Source organism: Chiloscyllium plagiosum, chromosome 18 (assembly GCF_004010195.1).
Source record: "Chiloscyllium plagiosum isolate BGI_BamShark_2017 chromosome 18, ASM401019v2, whole genome shotgun sequence".
NCBI classification, from domain to species: Eukaryota; Metazoa; Chordata; class Chondrichthyes; order Orectolobiformes; family Hemiscylliidae; genus Chiloscyllium; species Chiloscyllium plagiosum.
Window position 1 is genome coordinate 22690020 of NC_057727.1, and position 24905 is coordinate 22714924.

Below are 24905 nucleotides of genomic sequence, written 5' to 3' on the forward strand. Positions count from 1 at the left end.
CTTTGTACTGATTTGCACAACAAGTTCATCGTCTTTGTTTTGAATACTACGGGCATTCAGATAATGTGCCCTTATACTTATTGATCCTTTAGAACGTAGCAATCACCTTTTCATTTGCATATGATTCTGTTACCCAATTTTACTTTTTTCTTTTCTGATTTTTCCTCTGGTCTCTGCATTGCTGCCTTCTGCCTGGACTCCCATTCTCTTGCCACTTTAGCCTACCTTTCCTCACAGTTTCTGCTCTTTGCATTGACCTTTACACCAACTGCTATATCTTCTGACCTGATGCTCTGGTACCCAACCCCCTGCCAATCTAATTTAAAGCTTCCCCAATAGCTCTGGCAAACCTGTCTGCGAAGATATTGGTCCCCCTCAAGTTCAGGTGTAACCCATCCCTTTTGTACAGGTTGGCGCCTGGGAGACAACATACCATTCGGATTCTCGTTCTCGTCCACAGAATATCCTGTCTGTTGCTCCAACCAATGAATCTCCTATTATTAGTGCTCTCTTCTTCTGCCCTCTTCCCTTCTGAGCCACAGGGCCAGACTCAATGCCAGAGGCCTTGCCTCTATGGCTTTCCACTGGTAGACTCCCCCGCTGACAGTATCCAAAACAGTATATTGGTTATTGAGGAGAAGGGCCACAGGGGATCCCTGCACTGAATGCCTATTCCCTTTCCCTCTCCTGACGGTCTCCCAGCTACCTTCCTGTAACTCCTCCCCTCAAACTCCCGAATGATCTGGACTTCATCCAGCTCCAGCTGCCTAAAGTGGTCTGTGAGGAGCTGCAGCTGGGTGCACTTCTTGCAGGTCAAGTCAGCAGAGATGCTGGTAGTGACCCTGACCTCCCACATTCTGCAAGAGGAGCATGCAACTGCTCTTGCGTCCATCCATTAATGACGTGATATTCCAAGATCCTTTCTTGGTTTTGTGTGTGTGTGGTTTAGCCTGAATGGGTGATCCTGATGAGAGTGGTTTTCCAGGAGGATTTGGAGTGAGTCAGGTTGGTTTTAAGGTACCCTTCCGAGCCTATACCCCTGGTGGAATGAACAAAGCTAATCCTGAAGAAGGCTACTCAGACACAACTACAAACACCAAATCATACTTCTACCTTTATTACAAGTGAAACAGTTAATTTGGAACAGCCAGCTCTGTGATAGGTTGTGACTGGAAACCTTTGGCTATCGCAGTCATACCCCTGTTACCACTAGCTCATTGCAAAAGAGTGTGGAGAAGTCTCCCAGCTGTAGAAGGACCTGTGCAAGGTGTCTTTTAGAGAAGTAGAACTTCACACCACACCACCATGGCAGGTCAACATCTGTCTTCATTAATCAAGTGAGCTGGTTTAATTGAGGACAGTTCCCTAGTGCAATCATCCAACTGCCTTTACACACAGCCATCAGCTAATCTAGCATGGGAATCTTTGAGTCTGACTTTTTGAATGATAGCCCTTGCTCTCCATGTCACAGGATGCTGTGGTATGTAACATTTTAAATTATATAGAGCTGTGACCCTTTATCTCAATCCCTGGCAAATCACCCTGCCACCATAGCCCACAACTATGTGTTCATCAGGATGAGATTGACTTATTTTATAGCTAGTAATATTTAAACTACCATCTGGAAAGGGTAAAATTATGCCAAAGTGATCGTTAGATCATTCGAGCAACTTCCTTTATGCTCAGCATCACTTCTTCTCTATTCACTGCAATTCCAAGTCAATGGAATATGAGATGAAGTTGATTGCAAAGATCTGATGCAATACCTTTCAGAAACTCAACTGGACTTGTCACATAAACACAGTGGCTATAAGAGCAGGTCCAGAAGCTAAGAATACTGTGGTGACTAACTTACTTCCTGACTCCCCAAAGCCTGACCATCATCTACAAGGCACATGTCAGGAGTGTGATGGAATACTCCTCACTTACCTGGATGGATACAGCAACACTCAAGAAGCTTCACACCATCTAGAACAAAACAACCCTCTTGGCTGGCACTGCGTTCACAACCATCTACTCCCTCCACCACTGATGCTCAGTAGCAGCAAGGTTTACTATCTACAAAATGCTCGACAGAAATTCACCAAAGATCCTTCATCAATACCTTTCAATCCCACGATCACTTCCATGTAAAAGGACAAGGGCAGTATACATGGGAACCATCTGCAAGTTCCCCTCCAAGCCACTCACCACCCTGACTTGGAAATAGATTGCCATTCCTTCACTGTCATTGGTCAAAATCCTGGAATTCTTTCCCTAAGCACATTGTGGGTCAACCCACAGCAAATAGACTGCAGAGGCTCAAGCAGATAGCTCACCACTAACTTTCCAAGGGCAACTAGGGACAAGCAATAAATGCTGGCCAGCCAGTACACCTACGTCCTACAAATGAATAAAAAAAAATGTTGTAAATAATTGTAGTCCCAGCACTGATTTCTGTGAAGCCCTAATGGTTGCAGGTGGCCAACCTAAAAATGAACCATTTATCCCCATTTGCTGTTTCTGGCCCCTTAGTTTCTCTATCCATGCCAATCTACTACCTCGAACACCATGGGCTTTTATCATATGACTTAACCTTTTGTTCATCAAGGGCTTGTGGCTGAAACATTGACTCTCCTGCTCCTCAGATGCTGCCTGACCGGCTGTATTTTTTCCAGTGCCACACTTTTCGACTCTGATCACCAACATCTGCAGTCCTCACTTTCTCCTTTTTGTTAATTTTGTTGAACACCTTCTTGAAGTCCAAATATAATGCATCTACTAGCTCCCCTCTATCCACTCCAGCTAAGACTTCTTCAAAAAACCCAATTAGTCAGGCATAATTTTCCTTTCATAAAGCCATGCTGGCTCTGCTTGATTAGATTAGGTGATGGTATTCAAATAAATCACTGTCTATTCATTAATTTGAAATCTATCTGAAACATGCCATATAGAGTTATATAATTGCAATGTTTTTGTTTCTATGTTCATATATATCTACATGCATCTTCAATTTGACAGATTGTGTTTACAGCGACAATAATGCTGAGAACTAAACAGTAATCGCTTTGAATGCTTACAGTGCCTGCTTCATGCCAGGGAGAAAAAGAGCAAAGCTGAACTACCACAGTGCTTTTTTTTCTCTCTGTTAAATTTGTTTTAAATTCATTTACTTGCCTCCACAGTTGCTTTTACAGGAAGGCAGAAGTAAAGTGGTCAACGGCCATGAATTCATTTTAGTTCTTTCATTTATCAACTTCAGAATTTAAACCTTTAGACTTAGTACCTTTTGTGTCTTTTGTTTAAAAAAAACAAGTTACTTTTGACAAAATTGAAGAGTGCATAATAGCTTTTGCGAAACCACAGAGTAAGCTGAACTATTACCCAGCCTGACATAAATTTCGGTCATAGCACGAACACAGATGAAAGGAGTTGCGTATTTGCATTTTTCCAAGAAAGCTGTGTTTACCTCTATGATCCAGCACAAGCTCTCAACTCAGCTTTGCTCTGACCAATCACAACACTCACACTATTAATGCATTTAGCATGCCAAGCAACATGTTAATGATGTACAATCTCATTTGAATTCTCTGCTGCAATGAAACACTCCACAAAATCCATGGGAAATTGGCAGTAGAGACAGAGCAAAGCCCTGATGGAGACATTACAAAGCCAGATTCAGGAGGCAAAGATTGACAGTTGAAGCTTGACATAATACAGGGAAACATTTTTGGAACAACACAAAAAGTTCCACACTGAATAGTGCAGGAGAGGACCTGGGAGAAAACTGCTTCCTGAAATGTATTAATATTTTCTCAGCTGAGGCTGACTTGTTAGGTAGGGTCTGTTGTTGCCAACAGAGATGAGAAGAATCAGCTGATCAGAAACAATTAAGAGAGAAACGGAGAGTGCACCAGCTATGACTAGTGTGACCTATTTTTATGTCAAAGTGGCTGTAGCAGTAAGATATGATAATCATCAACAAGGAGAAGGTCAGAAGTGCATATTTATTAAAATTAGCTCTTTCTTTTTAATGTGAGTACAATCAGTTAGACAATTACATATGGATGCATGATGGAATTATTCTACTCAGTGCCCAATTTAATCAGCGATGCTGTTTTTGATTCTGATAAACCTCATACTACAGGTTAATAAACAATGATCATGTTGTCCAGAATGTTCACTTCCTTGAGCAAATCAATACAAGCATTAACCTGCATCAAAGTGTATAATAAATAGTTAAACAAACCTAATTACCACGCTCAGATTGTATTAATCAATAGACAACTGGGCTATTTTATGCATACCATCAGAAAGTAATGAACATGAAAAGGTCATTCATCGCACCGAGACCTCTCGTACCAACAGATCAGATAGATTCTATGCCATCACAGAATGTCCTCAATGAATTTAATCCCCTGAAGGGGGTAAACACAGAGAAATGAAACTGGCAGGTTAAACTATATGAAATTATTTCCATAGTCCCTGGGTTAATTAAGTAAAACATCTCAATTTCAACTAAATATCTTGAGAAAAGTTGCTGTTACATTTCTTGCTGTGGGTAACTGAAAGTTTTGACCATGTTCCCATGTGAAAATCATCCCAATGTCAATGCTTTTACTCACATGTAAAAAGCATGCAATCTCCCATCCAAATGACAGACTCTCTGATGGAGCATGAAAATCAATTCTGTTGCTGAGCAACATTTAAATTAAGCAGGCCTTTAAACTTCCTTATCAATGATGGAGAAAGACCAGAAGATAACCATCTAATAACCTGAGGCTACCAGAATGTGAATGGTAAATTAAATGACCAAGAACTGGAGGTTACAAACAATGAAGTTCAGGAAACTGCAGGTATATTAGACAGGCAGAAAGGCACCTTTTTTTTCAAAAGTGCATCCACATCCAATCTGCAGTTGGGATGGAAGGAATCTGCTTAGCAGTGGAGTGTGTTGGTCCTGGAGGGTTGGTAAGGTGACTGCAGGGGAGTTTGTGTCTGGGTGACTCAGAAATGCAGAGGGTTTTCTGTCAGGGGCTAATGGCCCTCCTCTGGGTGAACTTCCAAGGTTGGAGGGCCCAGCCACCAGAGGAGTGTCCTGAATGGGGACTTCTGATAGGGCTGCTTGCATCCTGGCACCACCCTGTCTTCTTATGAGGAAGGGGCACCTGGAGTGCTTGCCAGATTCTCCATCCCCCGCTGCCATGAGAGTAGGCGCATACGTCTCTCCAGCTGATCCTAAGAGTGGCTGATCCTGGCTCTCTATGACAACTGCCAACCTATCCAGGGAGGAAGATAGAAAATTGCACTGCTACAGCCTTTAAGCAATAAAGCCTATTGCATCCCACATACCAATTACAGGCTACTGTTCCTCTCTATGGATGAAATCTCTGATTGCTAACACCACAAGGCCCTAACCTTCCAGGGATTGAGCAGGTGCCTGGTCTCTTATAGCCCTCCAAGTGCCAGTGGCCTGGGACATTGCTCCTTGATCAACTGAGAGATGTCTTATGAAGAGAGATTTGAGCCAATATAAGCCAGTATTGTTTGGAAATTAGAAGAATAAGGTGAACTCCAATAGAGGAATATAAAAGGCAATTTAGCAAAACAGATTTAGAAAGGATATTTCCTCATGTGGGGCAGTCTAGAATGAGAGGACACAATTTTAGAATAAGGAGTTGCAGATTTAAAATAGAGATGAGGAGAAATTCCTTCAAAAGTGGAAATATACAGAGTTTTAATGAATAATGGGTTGAAAAGTTATGGAGAGCAGGCAGAAAAATGGAGTTGAGGCCAAGATAAGATTAGCCTTGAACTTTTGGAATAGTGAAGCGGGCTGGAGGGGCTGAACTGCCTCCTCCTACCCCTAGTTCTTATGTTCTTATTATCCTCACTTGCTTGGATTTATCGAATGATACGTGGATTTTGTCTTGATTAGTATCATTTATCATTAAAGCTATGTTTGCATTTCAGGACAAATATATTCTGTGCAATGTAAAGACAGACAAAATCCAAGCATACGGACAGCCTCCGATTGCAATGGGACTAATTGCAATTAGGTAACTTCTTTGCAGAGCAATGAAATTTCCTATACCTGCATTCTTTCTAATTTGCTACAGCAAGACTTATACATGTCTGCCACTTCTCTCTCTTGGCTTCTCCTCCTCTGTGTCAATATTTCAAATTCAGCTCAGGTGTATGTCTGCAATCTTCAGCTTGAGCTTGGACCGCCCTTCTGGGTTTGAACACGGAATGTTACATAAACGCTCAGTCTGATTCGGAGTTCTGTCTCCGAGTGGTAATATGACAATGTTGATGTGACAGGTTCATTGCACAATTCCAGCGGCAAAATGCGCAATGTTGTGTGTGAATTAGTTCAGTATGTGCCCATTCGGAATCACTCCTCTAATATGTTGCCAATTTGGGGCTTATCTTTTTCGAAGCCACTCTTAATTCACTCTTTAATCAACCTTCTGCAGTAAGCCACAGTCCTCATTTCGGAGAGGTACCTGCTGACAATATTGTCAGGGTAATCACTGGGAATACATTAGGATCTGAATCATGTGAAACGACATTTAACATATCAGAAATTAGCCAACTGGATTAAGTCTAACCACACCCAATCATAATTTAAGATCTGTAAAAATTCTGCCATGAAATTCACGTTAGAAGCTTTATCTTATCACCAATTTCCCGCTAAGGTGGATACGTTCTCAATGCGTAGACCCAATGCCAGAGATTATCACTCCGAAACTGATGTTCGACGTTGTTTAAAAGGTTTTCCGTCATGTATTCAGTCAAATCCCAACAGGCTACTTTGGACCAATATCAAATACCGTCTGCCTGCACCACAAAATAAATCAGAGATAATCATCACAAATACTAATTAGGAAAGCGGGTTGGTTTTCTAATGAATTGAATGTCAATTCATTTGGAGGGGAAAACGATTTCAACGAAGTAATGTTACACTTTTTAAAGAAAATAATGCTTTCTTTCCACCGTGGATTTTGAATGAGGGTAGGTGAAAAAAATCTCACAGCAGGGACAAGTTTAAGATGAGCAAACTATACAATTACTAGGCATCAGATGCTGGACAAAGCACTATCATGTAAACCGCGCGGATTGTTCTTATTCCCCCAAAAATCGGAAAATGAAACAGAACCCTTGCCTTAACATTAATCCTACACTTAACTCTTAAACTCTAATGGAACTTTTATCAATAGCTGGGGTATGCGGTGATCTGCTTGGAAATGTAGCGGAAGAAGGTTCAGTGAAAGCATTCAAGATGGGCGTTCGATGGTCATTTGGATAGAAATAGTGGGCAAGGGTATGGGGGAAGCATGAGATTGACACTGAGTGTTGTTGCTTGTTTGAAGGGCTGGTGCAGAGAGGATGGGCTGAATGGTCTCCGTCTGGGCAGTATCAGTTCTGTAGTTCTGTGTGAGGGTGACTGGGAGTCCTGTTCCTATTGAGAGACTTCAGGCATTTGTATTATTGTTATGGACCAGACCAATCCCCCTCAACATTTATTAATAAGATAGCCGAGATCCCAACTTGTTTTTATTTCAAAGGTAAGTGTAAGGCCTTGTGTTCCAGATGCAATTTGTTTGGCCAAACTACTTGACTTTAAACAAAATACACCTTATTTTTGCACTGCAGTTAAAATACGGCCAAAATAAAAATAAAAGAATTGACTTAACTGTAACTCTATTGACATTCTTAACGAAATAAAATATATATTAACTACTACTAAGCAATTATTCCAATATAGTAACATCCCACAAACACACCCTGACAAAGGCAAATTCAGTAAAATAGATTGTCTCACATATAATTCTAGCAGCAGGAAGAGAGTCCCAGTTTTAGCGGTAACAGAGAGTGGAATACGAGTTTCCACATCCAGCCTCAAGATCCTAGCAAGTGAAGCAAGCTAAAACTAAAAATCCTGGTTCTGTAGGAGCTTGGCACCACCCATTCAGGTTGCTTCTATTGTTTTAACTTGAAAAAAACTTAGGCTTCAAAAACTGTTTATTTTATTGGCTTTCAGCAGACCACATGTCACCTCTATCTCAATATTTCTTCATAAGAAAAAATAAAAATTCATTTTTAAAGCTCTGTATAACCATAATTATAGTTCAGTAAGTGCGAGGAGTTGGTGTGTTTTAATTCTATACAATTAGACAGGAAAGTGTGTTATATCTGCGGTAAGTCATTTAGTGGAAGTCCGTTAACTCAGTTGGAAGGCTGGCTAGTTTGCACGCAGAGCAATGCCGGCAGCATGGGTTCAATTCTTACATCAGCCAAGATGTGGAGGTGCCGGTATTAGACTAGGGTGGACAAAGGTTACCACGAGAAGCTCTCATTCTCAACCTCTCTCCCGGCCTGACCCTCAGCTTAAACGGCCCCAGTACTCCCTCCCTCTCTAATGAGAGATCGGATCAATGACCCTATAGGGCAATCACCACCTAAGGATCAATTATGTTTACCTTACTGTATTTAATGATCTGTTCACACATTTGAGCTAACCCTTCAAATTATAGAACCTCTCAAGCATGCTGCATGAGACACCTAAGATTTGAATTGCTCATGAACACCTTGGTTAAAAGAAAATTGGTATTTGACAATACCATAAGGGTCTTAGCACACCAAGGCACATTATTACCGTCACCACACTGAGCTACAAAACAAGATACTACAAATGCCTGAAAATGGAAATAAAATATAGCGAATGCTGCCAAGACTCAGTGGGCCTGACCCTCAGAACTGAGGAAAGGTCATCGACCTGAGACATTAGTTCTGTTTCTCTCTCCACACATGTTGCCAGACCTGCTGATAGTTACAATCTCTTAGTGTGTTCACGACAGGTCGCTGATGTCTGTATGCCGTATCGCATCTGGTTAACCAGTGAAATCAATTTTAATACCAATACAGAGGATGCAAAGGTTCCTCCCCGATAAAGGAAAAGTAATGTTCTAAATTGTGTTGATAGCATTGTCACAGCTGAATATAACGGCGGAAAAGGTCTCGTCAAACCGCTATCCCAGCAGCAGACTATCAGTGAAATCTGAACTCCTGCAAATCACTCGCTGTCTGACATTGGCGGAAAGATTGGCCGAAGAATCAAGCTCTAATTTCAAAATCGCGTGGCTAACCGTTATTTTAAAACAGAATTAAATTTGAGAAACACAGAAATTGTCTGCACGTCTTGCCGAATGAGGTGGTTTGTTGTTTAGTGCATTTGACAAAAGCTAACTTTTGATATACGTTTTAATCATCGCAACATCTATTTCTAACTCTGGGACAGGAGTCAGCATCCGAAGAATTAGGGTCTGGGTCACCTCGCAGTAAAGAGGTGCTACCGTCTCGCTGCCGGTTTCATTACATCCAAACAACATGGTGAAGTATCTCACTTACAACGCCAGCATTACAAGTGAGTGCGGTTACTGGCTGGGGCTTATAACCCCTCCCAGTTAAAGACACGACATCTATACTGAGAAGACACGTCGTTTCATTGACGTGTACTTGTTTACTGAAAACCTGCAACGTGGAGGAAGAAATAGAGGAGAGTTGATAACTTAAAAGTTCTTTAGATTACAAATGTTTATCAGAATGGAAGTATGCATCTCCCGTAATATTTAAAGCCATTTGTTCCCATTTTCCAATCTCTACCCAGAGCTCGGTCATCTTTATTATGAACCTTAATTGATATGTATGATAGAGAGAGAGAGGGAGACTTTATTTCAAACGAGTCAATCACATATCATTCCCCTGAATTACATTAAGCTGGAATATTAGTAAGTAAAAGTGTATACGATATTCTGTGTGACACATGCTTGAGGATATCAATGGGTTTGATTAGATAAGTATATGCCTTTTCCTTGTGTGCTCCTGGATTTAGGCGAATCGACTGATTACCTTTCTTGTGTCCAGTTTAATTAAAGTAGTTATGATTAAGGTTGGGTTATAGGGACAATTTAAAAAGGGACAATTTAGTGAGCATTTTGGATGAATCCATTCCCTTTCCTCTCATGAGCGGTTCCTCCGTTTACTGGAAGTCGAAAGCAAAGGCCATGTGTTCCACACTTTGGGTAGACAGGGCCTTTTCTCCTCTGACGTGCAAAAGTTAAGAAGATTGGAAAGACTACTTTCAGTTTATCTCTTACATCTTCTTATCTACTCCTGCCCCAAGATTCTAAATTCTCCCCTGAAATTGTGGATTGTGGGTGAAATGAATTCGTACAGCTTTTCACACAAAACTTGACGTTATATATTTTGTGTATAAGAATCGTTCTAGGTCGTCATCTTTGTAACTGATGTGTGTTTTGGTTTCTTGTATTGACCGAAAATTTTCCTTACCCTGAAGAAAAAGTAAATGACTTTGTGAGGCAGCACGGTTGCACAGTGGTTAGCACTACTGTCTTACAAAAAAGGGTCTCAGGGTCTCAGGTTCAATTCCAAACTCGGCAACTGTGCGGAGTGCTCTGGTTTCCTCCCACAATCACAAAATGCGTAGCTCAGGTGAATTGGCCATGCTAAATTGCCCATAGTGTTAGGGAAATGGGTCTGGATGGGTTACTCTTCGGAGGCTCTGTTTGAGCTGAAGGGCCTATTTCCACACTGTAGGTAATCTAATCTCTTCATTCAAATGGGGCCCAGTCTCACGCACTAACCATTTCCTCTCGTTCATACCGTTTTGAGTTCGGAACATTGGACGTGAATCGGAACAAATATTATCATTTCCGCGTTTAGTTGTCCATTTTCGCTCATGTAACTCAAAGAGTTAAGCAAACACGTTTAACACTTCATCCCAGTGGTGTGTTTTGAATCGCAGAGATGCTGTTGAGAACATACATTCCAATATTTCAGCTATTAGGAGGCAAATCCTGCTGGTATTTCCGAAGGAGCATGTGGGGAAGCGTTCAGAATTCAATCTTCAAAATCAAGTGCCGCCCTATTAAAAATGCTAATACTTCCCACTTGGCGCTCCGACCAGCCCATCATGTGTTTTGCCTCTGCACAGTGATAGCATGTTTTGAAGTAGTCACCAAGTGCCAACAACAACATGCAAAATGCGTAAAGGCTGGAGAGAAAAGGGGGGGGGGGGGGGGGGGGGGGGGGGGGGGGGGCGGGGGGAGAAGGGGCCAGTGAAGCGAAGCCCACTGCTCTCTCAGTGGATGTGACTTTGAGATGACATTGACGCTTTGTAGATGAGAGTGACAGCCGGCTGGGCGCCGCACGCTACGTTGTCGCTGGAGGGAGCAGAGAGAGTTGCGCGGGAGCCTCATCCCTCCTTGCTCCCTGCCCCTCCGCTTCCCTCCGCTCGGCGAAGCTAAAGCGGAACACTCGCAGCAGCACACACTCACAGCAACACACTGTTGGGCAGAGAATGCTCTGAGCTCGGAGGGGGAGGGGGAGGGGGCTCGCAAAACTGGGGGGAGAAAAAGCCAGCGGCAACGACAAAGACTTGGTCCTCGACAGGAGTAAGGGACAAACAACTTGGAGCAGTAAACACGGGCTCAGCCCGCGCTGTGCAACAGTAAGTGAACCTTATAACACCCCCAGATATTTATCGATGTGAAAAGAGAAAGAGGGGGAAGGCGGTGAGGGGGTTGGGGAGGGGGAGAGTAAGCGTTAGCTAGATATAACAATTAAGCTAAATTGAATTGAGTTGAGCTAACTTGAAATACAACAAAAATCGCACTTGTTTGAAAACATCCGTGCCACATTGTGCTGCTGTGTCGTGTTACCGATGGATTCCGTAAGAAAACTTTGAATGTGTCAGAATGTGCCGGACTCTGTGGGAATTTCTAAGGCGTTAGAAGGGTCGAGGCGATTTCATCTCCAGAAAATTCAACGGCGGCTGGGATGGGCTTGGGGGGGGGGGGGGGGAGTTTGCTGGCGATCTTTTCCATGGATCAATTCAAAGCGACAAGGGGATATTTTTGATCCATATCAGGAATAGGCAGATTGACAGGTGAAATGTCAGAGTTCGAGGCTCCCCAAGTCCATGCAGCTGTACCTGGGCTCTGCGTAAATGTGACCGCGATCACTCACTTTGTGACAATGTCCAGGAGACGAACACAAGGATTAAGGAAGAGACAGGTCGATTGTGAGGAGCTGACACAGGGCTCGGAGCGAAGGAGCACTGTGGAATGTGTAGCTGGCAGTGAGGGACAGACTTGTGGGCGTGTGGAGGCGATGCTTTCGCGGGTGGTGTCAGTTTCACCTTATCTTTAGTAGCCAGCCCTGGATGGGGAACGGTGTTGAAGTGAGATGCCATTAAGCTAGAGGTGGGATTGTGCTGTGGTATCGATTTCAGAGAAACTCTTAACATGACGTGATATGCCCCAGTTCCAGCAAAACCAGAGTGGAAAAATACGTGCCCGTGGCTGTTTCTATCGTGACCTTGCCTTTCCTTATCTCGTTGCAGCCTCTCTTGGTTCTGACTCAGTCTGGCCGCTCGCTTCCACCGAGTCCGAGCCGTCTCTCTCTCTCTCTCTTCCCCCTGCCTCCAGGCTCCTCTCGGATTGGAGTTGATTTGTTTTCTCTCCCTGAGCTGGTCAGACAGAACCGCGAAGCTGCTTTCCACGTGGTCCGGTGCTGAAAATTTCCGACCGACTCCCCGACGCTCGGCGCCCAAGTTGAAAGGGATGACGACCGACGGCTCGAAGACGCCGGACGGGCAGATTTCCACCGAGCTCCACGAGGCGCCCACCTCGAACGACAAGCCGAAAACTCTGGTGGTGAAGGTGCAGAAGACCAGAACAATCCCGGAGAGGGAGAAATGGGGAGGAAGATTTGACTTCCTGCTCTCCTGCATTGGATATGCCATCGGTCTGGGAAACGTGTGGAGGTTTCCTTATCTTTGTGGGAAAAACGGCGGAGGTAAAGAGATGTTCTCTTCATTATACGCCTTCTAAATAAACCGATACTTCATCGCTCCTGGATTTGAGTTATAGGAAAGAAAGTTAATTTTGCCTCAAATATCAACTGTCTCAAAGGCTTTATGACCCATAGAATATTGTCAGATCCGCATTATTTTTAATATGTAGAATTTGAATAGTCAATTTCAAGTATATATATATATAAAACATAATCCAATACAATCGTTTTAGATCGGAAAAAAAAGTTTCACATATTGTAACGGTGCAATTTGTGTACTCATTGGCATGACCAACCCGTTTACTTTCCGTGTAACATTTTTTTTTGTCTGAAGCATCTAGATCTAACCATATCTTTATTTGAGAGGTCGCCTATTTTCTATCAGTATCTAAAATCCCGTTCACTGTCCTCCAAAGGAGCCTTTCTCATCCCTTACTTCCTGACCCTGATCTTTGCGGGGATGCCAATCTTCCTCCTGGAATGCTCGTTGGGCCAATACACGTCTGTCGGTGGACTGGGCATCTGGAGACTAGCGCCAATGTTCAAAGGTACGGTCTGCAAGCGCGGGGTGAGCACTTGGTCAGTGTGTAAAACAACAGAACACAGCGCTGCCTTTGGCCATCGCTGTTTCCGAGCTCAGTGTTCTCCAGGTAGCAGAATTGCAACCTCAGTTGAAATAATTTCTCTCAGTAGAGCGGCGGTAGTAATGCTTTCGTCATCGCTTCCAACCACTCTGTTGTGTTTATTTATTTTATAAAGCCTGGGCACCAACGTTCATTTCCCAGTGACACATTCCAATCGTTAAAGCCACTATAGTTTAACTGTGTTTCCAAGTTGAAAAAAAAAGTCAGCCACAATCACAGGATTTCCCAGAAACTATTCCCGATGATAATAATAACACGGTGAACAGGTACTTCATACTGTTAGCCCTTGTCCTGCCCCGGCCCAGCCGCCTTTCTTAACAGGCTTCTCCACACTATGGTACAATCTGTTGGCTGAGATGTGCTCTGTTTAACATGTCGGATTTCGCCATATCTCTTGTGCTTTCAGGTGTTGGTCTGGCCGCTGCAGTCCTCTCTTTTTGGCTCAACATCTACTACGTCGTCATCATTGCTTGGGCCATATATTACTTGTATAATTCATTCACATCAGTAAGTCGTTTCTGTTTATTGGCGAGTTCAATTCTCTTGGTTGTAATCTTGTCCTTTACGGACATATAGTCCCTATGCAATCAAACACCGCGTATTCAGTTTAAAATCAACCTGTTTGAGTATGGTATGAAATATGTCGGTGGGTCTTGAACCTGGAGCCTTTGGGGTCAGCGTTAGTGACACTATCACTGCCCCATATGACAGTGCTAAAGGATAGAATACAGCCACTGACAGCTGAGGGGGCGGGGGAGGTGGGTTGGAATGAACCAGAAAGTAAAGGTTACAAACAACAAAGAATCGTTAGTCACCATGCCAGAGTCAAGTGGCTCGTTGTTGAGAATCCAGCATGATGGTCAGCACTGCTGCCTCACAGTACCAGGGTCCGACGTTCGGTTCCAGCCTCGGGCGACTGCCTCAGTGGAGTTGGTACAGTGTCCAAAGATGTGCAGGTCAGGTGAATTGGCCATGCTAAGTTGCTCATAGTGTTAGGTGCATTAGTCAGAGGGAAATGGGTCTTAGTGGGTTACTCTTCGGAGGGTCGGTGTGGAATTGTTGGGCCGGAGGGTCTTTTCCCTGCACTGTAGGTAATCTATTTGCACTGTGTTTTATTCTAACCAGGAACTTCCTTGGCAAAGCTGTGGGAACGCCTGGAACACAGAGAGGTGTTTCTCAAACTACAGCATGACCAATACCACTAACCTCACCAGCCCCATTGTGGAATTCTGGGAGTAAGATAGCCTTTTACGTGTTTGAAATTTTTTTGGCCTTAATATTGCTATTTAAGCTTAACTGTTACAGAAATAGTCGGTCAGGAATAAAACATGCTATTGAGAAACGCGTAACTATATTCACAGACAAAACATGCACCAGTTAACAGAAGGACTGGACCAGCCTGGACAAATCAGACCTCCTCTTGCAATAACTCTGGCCATCGCTTGGGTCCTAGTGTATTTTTGCATTTGGAAAGGCGTCAGCTGGACAGGAAAGGTAAAGTGATCCCTTACTGAAAGAAATTGGTTCTCCAGCGTCGTTAGTGAGCCCTGCGGCATTAAACTAACTGCGACCAGATGGCGTTAGCTCCTCAGCTGAGACACGAAATCATTTGCCCCAAATGCTTACTCCACGCCTTTGGCTGACCATTTGGAGCATGCAGAGAGCGGCCGGATACAGATATTGTCAATCAACCCACTCGAACGCGTTATCACACTTCCCAGGAGCAAGTGGGACTCCTGACCCAGAGATAGGGACAGTACCACTGTACGACACACATTGGGTGTCCAAGGCGGCTATGCGGCCCATCGAGCCAGTGTTAATATTTTTTAAACTACGTCGACGGACAACAGTGGTCTCCCTATTGCTCTGAAAGCTCCATGGACTTTATCAAAGGTAGCCATTCTCTATGAGGCGGGTATAAACCAAATTTCAGGTGTATCCAAAAGTGGCAATGTAAGGCTTTCGGATCCCCAAACAATCCAAGCATCCTCGATCACACTGTATGGAGATCCCCGATCCCCACTTATCGCCACCGTTAGTTTTAATGGATGCAATATGCATATCTTATGCAGAACTCGAATTTTTCTCTTCCTCCTAAATCTAAGAGCTGCTCTCCCAATGGCATCACATAAAAAGTCCTGTTTAAATGAACAGGGAAATAAGTAATAAAGACTTCACGACATTTGAAGCAATTGTACACGTATCAGAGCCCCCAGAACAAACACAGGGATACACCTGACAGCCAGTGTTTGCGCTTCTGTGACATATTTTGCACGAATTTTAGGTCTAATCCTTTACAATACAGAAATAGAAGGATGTGTGAATCAAATCCTGATGTAGATGAAGTGTGTTAAAAGAAACATAAACGTTTACATAATCCTGAAGACTGGTGTCTTTCCACAGGTAGTTTATTTTTCAGCGATATATCCCTATGTTATGCTGCTTATTTTGTTTTTCCGTGGAGTGACGCTGCCTGGAGCTCGAGAAGGAATCTTGTTTTATATAACCCCCGATTTCAGCCGCCTTTCAGACTCAGAGGTACGTCAACGCCCATCTTTATGCTCGTGGTTTTTATTGAGAGAAGTGAAAGTACTATAGTTATCACTTACTGCCTGGAAAATCTCTCTCTCTCAGGTTTGGTTGGATGCAGCCACACAGATATTTTTCTCTTATGGCCTGGGTCTTGGTTCTTTGGTGGCTCTTGGAAGCTACAACACCTTCCACAACAATGTTTACAGGTAATGCTGCCCCAATCCTCTTATCGTTACAGGTTGCACATGTGCAGGCATCATTTTTCATACAGTAAACCGGTGTGGACCCAGAGTCACGCCACAAAGAAGGAGACCATTTGGCCCAGTGTGCCAGCAACAGCCCTTTATATCAGCCTCCCATTAGAACTTTTACTTTCCCCATTTTCTTGAAATACTTGCTTTCCTTTTAAAAATACTAATTGCGTGTTAGCGATCAAAGAGCTTCTACCTGCCCCTCCAGCTCTAATCGCACGACTTTTTTTGCTCTTGTAAACATGTGATATTTGGATGAATGTTACTGTTTGCACTTGCTCCTCCCCACCTCACCAGAACCTTCCGCAGGAGGGGTGCCTCTCCCCATGACCCTACATTTTACCACAGTATCAGCTGAACCACATCTTCCTTGGGGAATGAGCCCATAAATTGTTGCCCAGATTGCTTCAATGTTGTACAGCGCAGAAGGGTAGAACGTTATAGCACTGAAGGAAATCATCCACCCATTGTGTGCGCGCCAATACAAAAATCACTATTCAGTCTCCCTCACCTTCCAGCGCCCGTCCATTCCCCCACACTTATGGGTTAGGGCACTTTCACATTTTTGTTATATAGTTATGAGGCTTTCTGCTTATCCTCATTTGAAAGAGTGATAACGTTCCCCTCTAAACCTCTTCCCTTTTATCTAAATCAATGATCTCTTATTTCTGCAGTTCTGAACCAAGGGGGCTAGGGCCTTCCCCTTCGCTGAAAGAGACCTTGGAGTGCATGTTCATAGTTCCCTGAAAGTGGAGTCGCAGGTAGACAGGGTAGAGAAGAAAGCATTTGATCTGCTTGCCTTTATTGGTCAATGCATTGAGTATATGAGTTGGAAGGTCATGCTGCGTCTGTACGGGACGTTGGTGAGGCTACGTTTGGAATCTTGTGTTCAGTTCTGGTCTCCCTGCTATAGGAAAGATGATGTAAAACTTGAAAGGGTTCAGAAAAAAAAAGAAGGATGCTACCAGGGTTAGAGGACTTGAGTTTGGGCAGTGGCTGAATAGGCTGGGGCTGATTTTTCTGGAGGATGGAAGGTTGAGGGGTGACCTCATAGAGGTTTATAAATTCACAACAGAAATGGATAGGACAAATAACCAACGTCTTTTCCCCAGGGTAGGGGAGTCCAAAACTAGAGGGCACAGGTTTAAGTGAGAGGGGAAAGGTTCAAAAGGGACCTAAGGAGCGACACTTTTTGCAGAAGGTATGTATGGAATGAACTGCCAGGGGGAGTGGTGGAGGTGGGGACAATTGGAACATTTAAAAGGCATTTGGATGGGTATATGAATAGGAAGGGTTTAGAGGGATATGGGCCAAATGCTGGCAAATGAGACTAGATTTACGTAGGATTTCTGGTCCGCATGGGCGAGTTGGACCAAAGGGTTTGTTTCCGTGCTGTACATCTCTATGACTCTAAACCGCTCATGATTTTATACAATTCAGTTTGATCTTCCTTCAGCTCCCGCTTCCAACGAAAAAGCTCCTATATCGTCCAATCTCTTCTCCTAGTGAAAACTCTGCAGCTCAGGAAACATCCTGGTAAATATCCTGGATGGCCTCTGAGGTGGAATTTAGTTAAATCCGGTGGAAGTTAAGTCCCGATGTTTTGTTTGCCCCCTTAATACAGGACTGCCTCACTTCATTACAGCTAGTTAGATTATGCTGAGCAGATGCTTTCAGAAATTTAAATCTTTTAACATCAGTGCTCAATGCGTATCCATTGCTGGTTTACAACGGTGTAGTATTTTTTTGCGACGGTATCTCGTAATAATGTTTACTTCGAACTGACCTCAGTCACTTGGAGGTGGATTTGGCTTCTGCATTATTGGGAGCGGTATGTACCTGCGTCTTACTCTCCCCAATCTACTTAATTGAATGGGATGGAGACCCGTTAGAGAACAGCTTGAAATTTGAAATTATACGATAATTTTTATTTCTAACTACCTCACAATTAAGAGAATACTAAGAGCTAACTCCTGCACAGGAGACAGCTTTCATAGAGTCCCCACAGTGTGGAAACAGACCCTTCGGCCCAACAGGTCCACACCGACCCTCCGAAGAGTAACCCACCAGACCCATTCCCCCTACCCTATATTTACCTTACCTACACGCCCCTAAACGCAATGGGCAATTTATCATGGCAAATTCACCTAACCTGCACATCTTTGGACCGTGGGAGGAAACCGGAACACCCGGAGGAAACCCACACAGACCCGGGTCCCTGGCGCAGTGAGGCAGCAGTGCTAACCTCTGAGCCACCGTGTCACTCCAGCTGACTTGCTTCCCAGCCTTTATTAATGCCATGACCAATTATTTGGATCCACACAGGGACCCTAGATGCTAAGACCCTTTCTAACCCAGTTGTGATATAGTCTCCTGCTGTATAATATGGCTTCATCTGATCTGACATATCAGTTTGGCGAGTCACAAGCGGGAGCTCAATTTCCACTATGGCATGGCATCGCTCCATTCATGTCCATTAGTGGTTTCTAGTCGTTACAACCTTTAGGGACAAAATCAATGTTTCTTTTTCTCTTTCCCTTATTTCAGGGACGCGATTGTGGTCTGCTGCATAAATTCCACCACCAGTATGTTTGCTGGGTTTGTTATTTTCTCCATCGTGGGCTTTATGGCACATGTGACAAAGAAGTCTATCGCGGACGTGGCTGCTTCAGGTATGTTACAGCGTCTTTACGCTGTTTCACAGGTTAACCCAACCTCCAGTGCAAACATTTAGACACACATTGACTTGCTTGGAGCAATAAAGACGCGGGTAATGTCCTCGGCGTCAATCCATGAATATTTGTCGTTGTAGACAAGACGCTATGATTTATTTGCCTATTACTCGCCCTCGAAAAGCGGTTTCGGATGACCTGGCTTTTGAAATCCGGTGATAAAATGATATGCTTCTGATATTGGAATAGTATTGCCCGCCTGTATTCAACATTCTTCCATCCCTCATCTTATAAATACTCAAGAATAGGACAAGTCTCGGTTTATGCAGCTCATTCTGAACAAATGTGAACTAGCCCAAAGGGATCAAATCCACTCTGAAAGAGTTTCATCGTCGTTGGGCCACGGAAGAGGATAGAGTGTCTGAGCTAATATTGCTCACGCAGAAGACAATTTGCTGGAGGCCATTTTCACAAAGTATTGGTGAAGTGATTTGGCCTTTTAGTCAATCTGGAAAAGCTGGAGGTGATCTAACTGCCTGCGTCTCAGAACACATACTCCTCAACCTTCATCAACACGGAGTGTACCGCACTGATAATCCGGGACACTAATCCTTATCCAAATGTGGGCTCAAAGACTTGGAAGTCTCCAGTGATATTCAGAAGGCAAAACCTAACTTGTACAACCTTTATCGCCAATCCCGATGTGAGGTCCAACTTTAAAAATAGAGGCCATGGTGTCGCAGTGAATGAAGTCGCTATACCGAAACGCAACACCAATCTAACACAGCGCAGTACATATTCCAAATGCGTTATTCCTACACAATTCTTCATGTCAAACAGCATGCGGAGATTCAACACTGACAGGTACCCCAGAGGAGCAACAAGCAGCATTCATGCTGTCATGTAAATGAGACTAAACCTAAAAATACCACTTGGCAGATTTTTAAAATAAGTTGGATGAAGGACAACACTCCCTTAATGACCAAGCAAGAAGATCAAGCGAAAAAAACAAAAGGTGCAATTGAAATTTTCAGATATTATGTTTTATTCCTATGTTCCTGGAAGGATTTAAAGATCTCCGGCTGCAAATCTGAAACGAATAGTTTCTCAGTTATTGCTATTATTTCAACTAGGTCACCAATATGTATTAAATCTGTCAGGGTGAATGTGTGTTTAGTACATGTAACTTAATGTTTGGAATTCAGATGTAATGGCAACCAATCGAAATGCAGAGTCATGGTTTTCTTCAAGAAGTCTTCAATGAGGTGCAATATCCAATCAGTAATCGTACATGGTTTCCTGTGAATTCCCTAATAATCATTTGAAATATATCACATCAGACAGAAAATAGCCAAGAAGCCACTGGAGGATAATATAGGATGTAAAGCTTTATAGTTTTTTTTCTGCAGTTTAAAAGTACTTTCTTCTTCTTGGCATGAACTTTAATTGACTTCACCAGTTTCCAGTCTCCTCTCCCCCCACTCCATCCCAGATGCAGCCCTCCAATTCGGCACCACCCTTTTGACCTGTCCTATTTGTCCATTTCCCTTCTCACCACTCCAGGACATCCTCCCCACTGACCTATTACCCCTCACCTGCCTTCCAAGCTACCTCCTTCCCAGCCCCATTCCTCCACTTATTCTCAGCCTCCTTCCCCCTCCACATTCTTGATGAAGGGTTTATGCCCGAAACGTTGATTCTCCAGCTCCTCGGATGCTGCCTGATCTACTGTGCTTTTCCAGCGTCACACTTTTCAACTTTGACTCTCCAGCATCTGTAGTCCTCACCTTCTCCTATGAACTTTAATAGGTTGATTCTTGATCATGAATCTATGCATGGCCTGTGAGCAGTCAATTTCTCTCATTTAGTTCTTTCTAAAACATTGAGTTCATTTTAATAATGTGTGCCCACAGTGAATGTTAGCTTACAGAAATTATATTAGAACATATTTATCATGTAGATATGTTTGCTGTTGAAAGTAAGGCAGATATTATTTCATGTTCTTTTATTTTCAAAGGTCCTGGTCTGGCATTTTTAGCATACCCTGAAGCAGTGACACAATTACCCATATCTCCACTGTGGTCTATTCTTTTCTTTTCAATGTTACTGATGCTTGGGATTGACAGCCAGGTATGTTTCAGTTTTAGCCCTTTTTAAGAATTGTAGTATCTATTGGGTCAGTGATAAGAATTATTGATTGCTAATTTTTGAATAGAGTTTTGAATCGGGAAACTTCAGGCTCTTTTTCTTAAAAAAGTTACAGTTCATTAACATTTTCAAAAAGAATATGTAGAACTGGCTCAACAACAATCTTTATACATGTCCACAATTGATGTGGATGAGGGTATAGAAGGATGGGTTAACAAACTTGCAGATGACAGTAAGGTCAGTGGAGTTGTGGATCGTGCCAAAGGATGTTGTAGGTTACAGAGAGACGTAGATATGCTGCAGAGCTGGGCGGAGAGATGGCAAATGGAGTTTAATGTGAAAAAGTGTGAAGTGATTCACTTTGGAAGGAGCAACAGGAATAAAGAGTACTAGGCTAATGGTAAGATTCTTGGTAGTGTGGATGAGCAGTGAGATCTCGGCGTCCAGGTGCATAGATCCCTGAAAGTTGCCATCTAGGTTGATAAGGTTATTAAAAAGGCATATGGTGTGTTAACTTTTATTGGTGGTGGGATTGAGTTTTGGAGCCATGAGGTAATGTTACAGCAGTACAAAACTCTGGTGTTGTCACACTTGGATATTGGAGTACAGTTGTGGTCACCGCATTATAGGAAGGATGTAGAAGCTTTGGAAAGCATTCAGGGGAAATTTACAAGGGTGTTGCCTGATGTGGAAAGAAGGAAATGCTGAGGGACTTCAGGCTGTTTTTGTTAGAGAGAACATTGAGAGGTGACGTAATTGAGACATAAGATAATCAAAGGGTTAGATAGGGGTGACAGTGAGAGCTATTTTCCTCAAATAGTGATGGCTAGCATGAGGGGACATAGCTTTAAATTGAGGGGTAATCGATATAAGACAATGTAGAGGGACACCCTGCCTGCAACAGAAGTAGACTCACCAACCTTAAGGACATTTAAATGGTCATTGGATAAACATATGGATGAAAATGGAATAGTATAGGTTAGATGGGCTTCAGATTGGTTTCACAGGTCAGCGCAACATCCAGGGCCAAAGGGCCCAAACTGCGCTGTAATGTTCTATGTTCTATGATGTTCTGAACTGCTGTTGCTAATAACATTTAACATTTGTTCAAGCAGTTAAACATTTAAAAGCATGTTACTTGAACAAATTTGAATTGTTAGATTTACAGTATAAAAAGCACTTCACTTTACACACAATGAAAATCAGGTTGATTATACAGGTATTTAATATTATAACACAGAATTAAAACGTAGAGCTGCTTGGTTGAGTCACAGATGCATTCTACAATTTGCTTGAAATATTCTGTGTGATTTAGGGGGATAAACACCAAGAATGCCTTTACTGATTGGATCTGACAGGTACAAACATGTCCTAGCTTTGCTTCAGCCACACATCAGCACTGAACAGCCTCCTGTTGCTAAGGGTAACATTACTGATTAGCCCCTGGCTGTGCTCTTGCTACAATCTCTAGAATGAAGAGCTGTAATAAAAATTGCATTTCTTAGCAAAATCCATGTTTTGTGTGTCAACATTGGTCCAAGCTGGTCTGTCTAAATATGCCAATGTGAAGAATTGTTCCGTTCTCAATTCAAGTTTCCACTGAAAACTGTGCTTCAAAAATAGTCTAAATAAATTCATGCTCGGTCCCTTGGTTGGGAAGATTCCATTTGAAGTAAGAAGAGACAGGCTTTGCAGATGGCAAATGCAGCAGTGTGGTCAACATTTAATAGCAAGAGTGATTGAGACAGGCAGTTTTTTTTAACATTTGCCAGCATTCATGTAGAAAAGCACACAAGACATTCAGCTACAAAGCAGACAATAAAACTGTTTTGTCTCTATATTTTCATATCAATGAATTTATTTATAAATGAACAATAAACATTAAAAAAAAAATTCAAGCTGAGTTTTTTTCCTTTTCACATTGTTCTAGCAAGACAGTTCGATATTGTTCTCGCTGAACCTTGTACTTTGATTTTTCAGCTGTAGGTTGGTATACCAGCATGCCCAGTGCATAATGGAGGAGTTAGATGGAAATTTACATATGCCACTTTTCATGCAATGAGTTGCCAAAGTCAGGTGTGCTAGCAGAAGAAGTTGAGTGAAGATGAGATTCTTTTCCAGGAACCTGAGGAGCAAATCCATCTCGAGTTTGTGTTAATCGCCTTTCATCGTCAAAGCTCAAATATCATTCCCAGATAACATTTCCAATTATAAAATTCATAGACTGACAGAAAATAACAGTAGGGAATTCATTTTCCTATAGTACATAAGCCTATTTTTCAGTACTTTTCTCCACACTTGTTGTAAAACTGCTGTGTGGCCGACCTGCAGATTTGCCCAGTTTTGCTTGGAGGGTGTTGTTAGAGGTAGAATCATAGAATCCCTACGGTGTGGAAGCAGGGAAATCAGCCCATCATGTCCACACCGAACCTTTGAAGAGCTTCCTATCCAGGCTGACCCCCAATCATACCCCTGTAATCCTGTATTTCCCATGGCTAATCCATCTAACCTACATATTCCTGGACACTATGGGCAATTTAGCATAGTCAATCCACCTAACCTGCACATTTTTAGACTGTGAAAAGAAGCACATGAAGGAAATCCATGCAGACATGGGGAGATTGTGCAAACTCCACACAGATGGTCACCTAAGGGTGGAATCAAACCTGGGTTCCTGGTGCTATCAGGCAGCAGTGCTAACCACTGAGTCACCATGGGTAGTCATCAAGATATGTAGAAGATGGCAAAAATTAAACAAGAAGAAAATGTACTTTAAAGGTAGAATAAGTTTAAAGGTCACAAGCCTATTTGGAGAACACACTGCAACTCAATGGAAGCAAAAAATAAATTGTAAATAAAAATGAGAATGAAACATTCGGGAAACTAAAGGGAGACATTGGGTGAGACTAAGAAAATATTTCCCCAGAAAGTTTTGTTTATTATCCTATCTAGACAGAACTCTGCCCTTTCTAAAATGCACTCCCTTTAGATTACTAATTAATTGCCAAAAAAATGTTGTCAGGAAGCTATGATGATTAATGACTTAATAACAGAGGAACACCCAAGTTGGTGTCTTTCATTTTATATTTGTTAATACATTTTGCATTTATATCTAGGCTACTGCTGATTCCAAACAAGGGCTTAATCTGTCTAACAGCAAAATTAATTAATTAAGAAGCACTAATACTCATTCATTTTCAGTTTTGCACCGTGGAAGGCTTTATAACTGCTTTGGTGGATGAGTTTCCCAAATTGTTACGTGGAAGAAGAGAGATTTTCATTGCGGTGGTCTGTATTATTTCATATTTGATAGGACTCTCCAACATTACCCAGGTAAATTACAATAATTTCAATGAAATGGCTTTAAACATGAAATTTTTATGTATAGATCATTTTCATCTGAAAGAACAGCAAATAGTGTAATGGTGTTTGCTGCTGTGGATTTCAACTACGGTGGTGGCTCAGCTGAAATTGAAAAAAAAAAGCAAGTCTGCAACATTCATGTATGAAATTTATATTTTTCACAGATTTCTGGTCTATTCTATATCATAGAGTGAATTTTAATTTCAACCATTCAATGAAAATAGGATAGCAGCTTAAAAATGTAACTGGGTTGTGTGTCCTTGTTTGTTGCTGTACTCCATATGGTGATGGTAAAATCTTAGTAGAAGCCAAGGGGTTCTTGTGTTGTAGTGATAGTGCTCCTATATCTAGGTCAAAAGTCTGGGTTCAAATCCCACCTGCCATGGAAGTGTACCATGGGTTAGTTAAAACTAATATTCTGTGAATACCTTTGA

General features: G+C 42.5%; 1 protein-coding gene across 2 annotated transcripts in view; it reads left to right on the top strand.

Annotated features, from left to right (window-relative positions):
- The first annotated feature begins 11174 nt into the window (after positions 1-11174).
- The window catches only part of slc6a1b (solute carrier family 6 member 1b), a 38142-nt gene continuing 24411 nt past the window's right edge, over positions 11175-24905 (top strand). Inside the window, exons 1-11 of one of the 2 annotated variants that reach the window (XM_043707931.1) lie at positions 11175-11515; positions 12410-12864; positions 13278-13409; positions 13912-14012; positions 14631-14740; positions 14867-14999; positions 15909-16043; positions 16140-16243; positions 18836-18960; positions 20978-21090; positions 24310-24441. In XM_043707931.1, the coding sequence (XP_043563866.1) occupies positions 12630-12864; positions 13278-13409; positions 13912-14012; positions 14631-14740; positions 14867-14999; positions 15909-16043; positions 16140-16243; positions 18836-18960; positions 20978-21090; positions 24310-24441 (1320 nt within the window). In that variant the 5' untranslated portion in view covers positions 11175-11515; positions 12410-12629. The remainder of the gene's footprint in view (positions 11516-12409; positions 12865-13277; positions 13410-13911; positions 14013-14630; positions 14741-14866; positions 15000-15908; positions 16044-16139; positions 16244-18835; positions 18961-20977; positions 21091-24309; positions 24442-24905) is intronic. The other variant, XM_043707930.1, reaches the window with a different exon arrangement.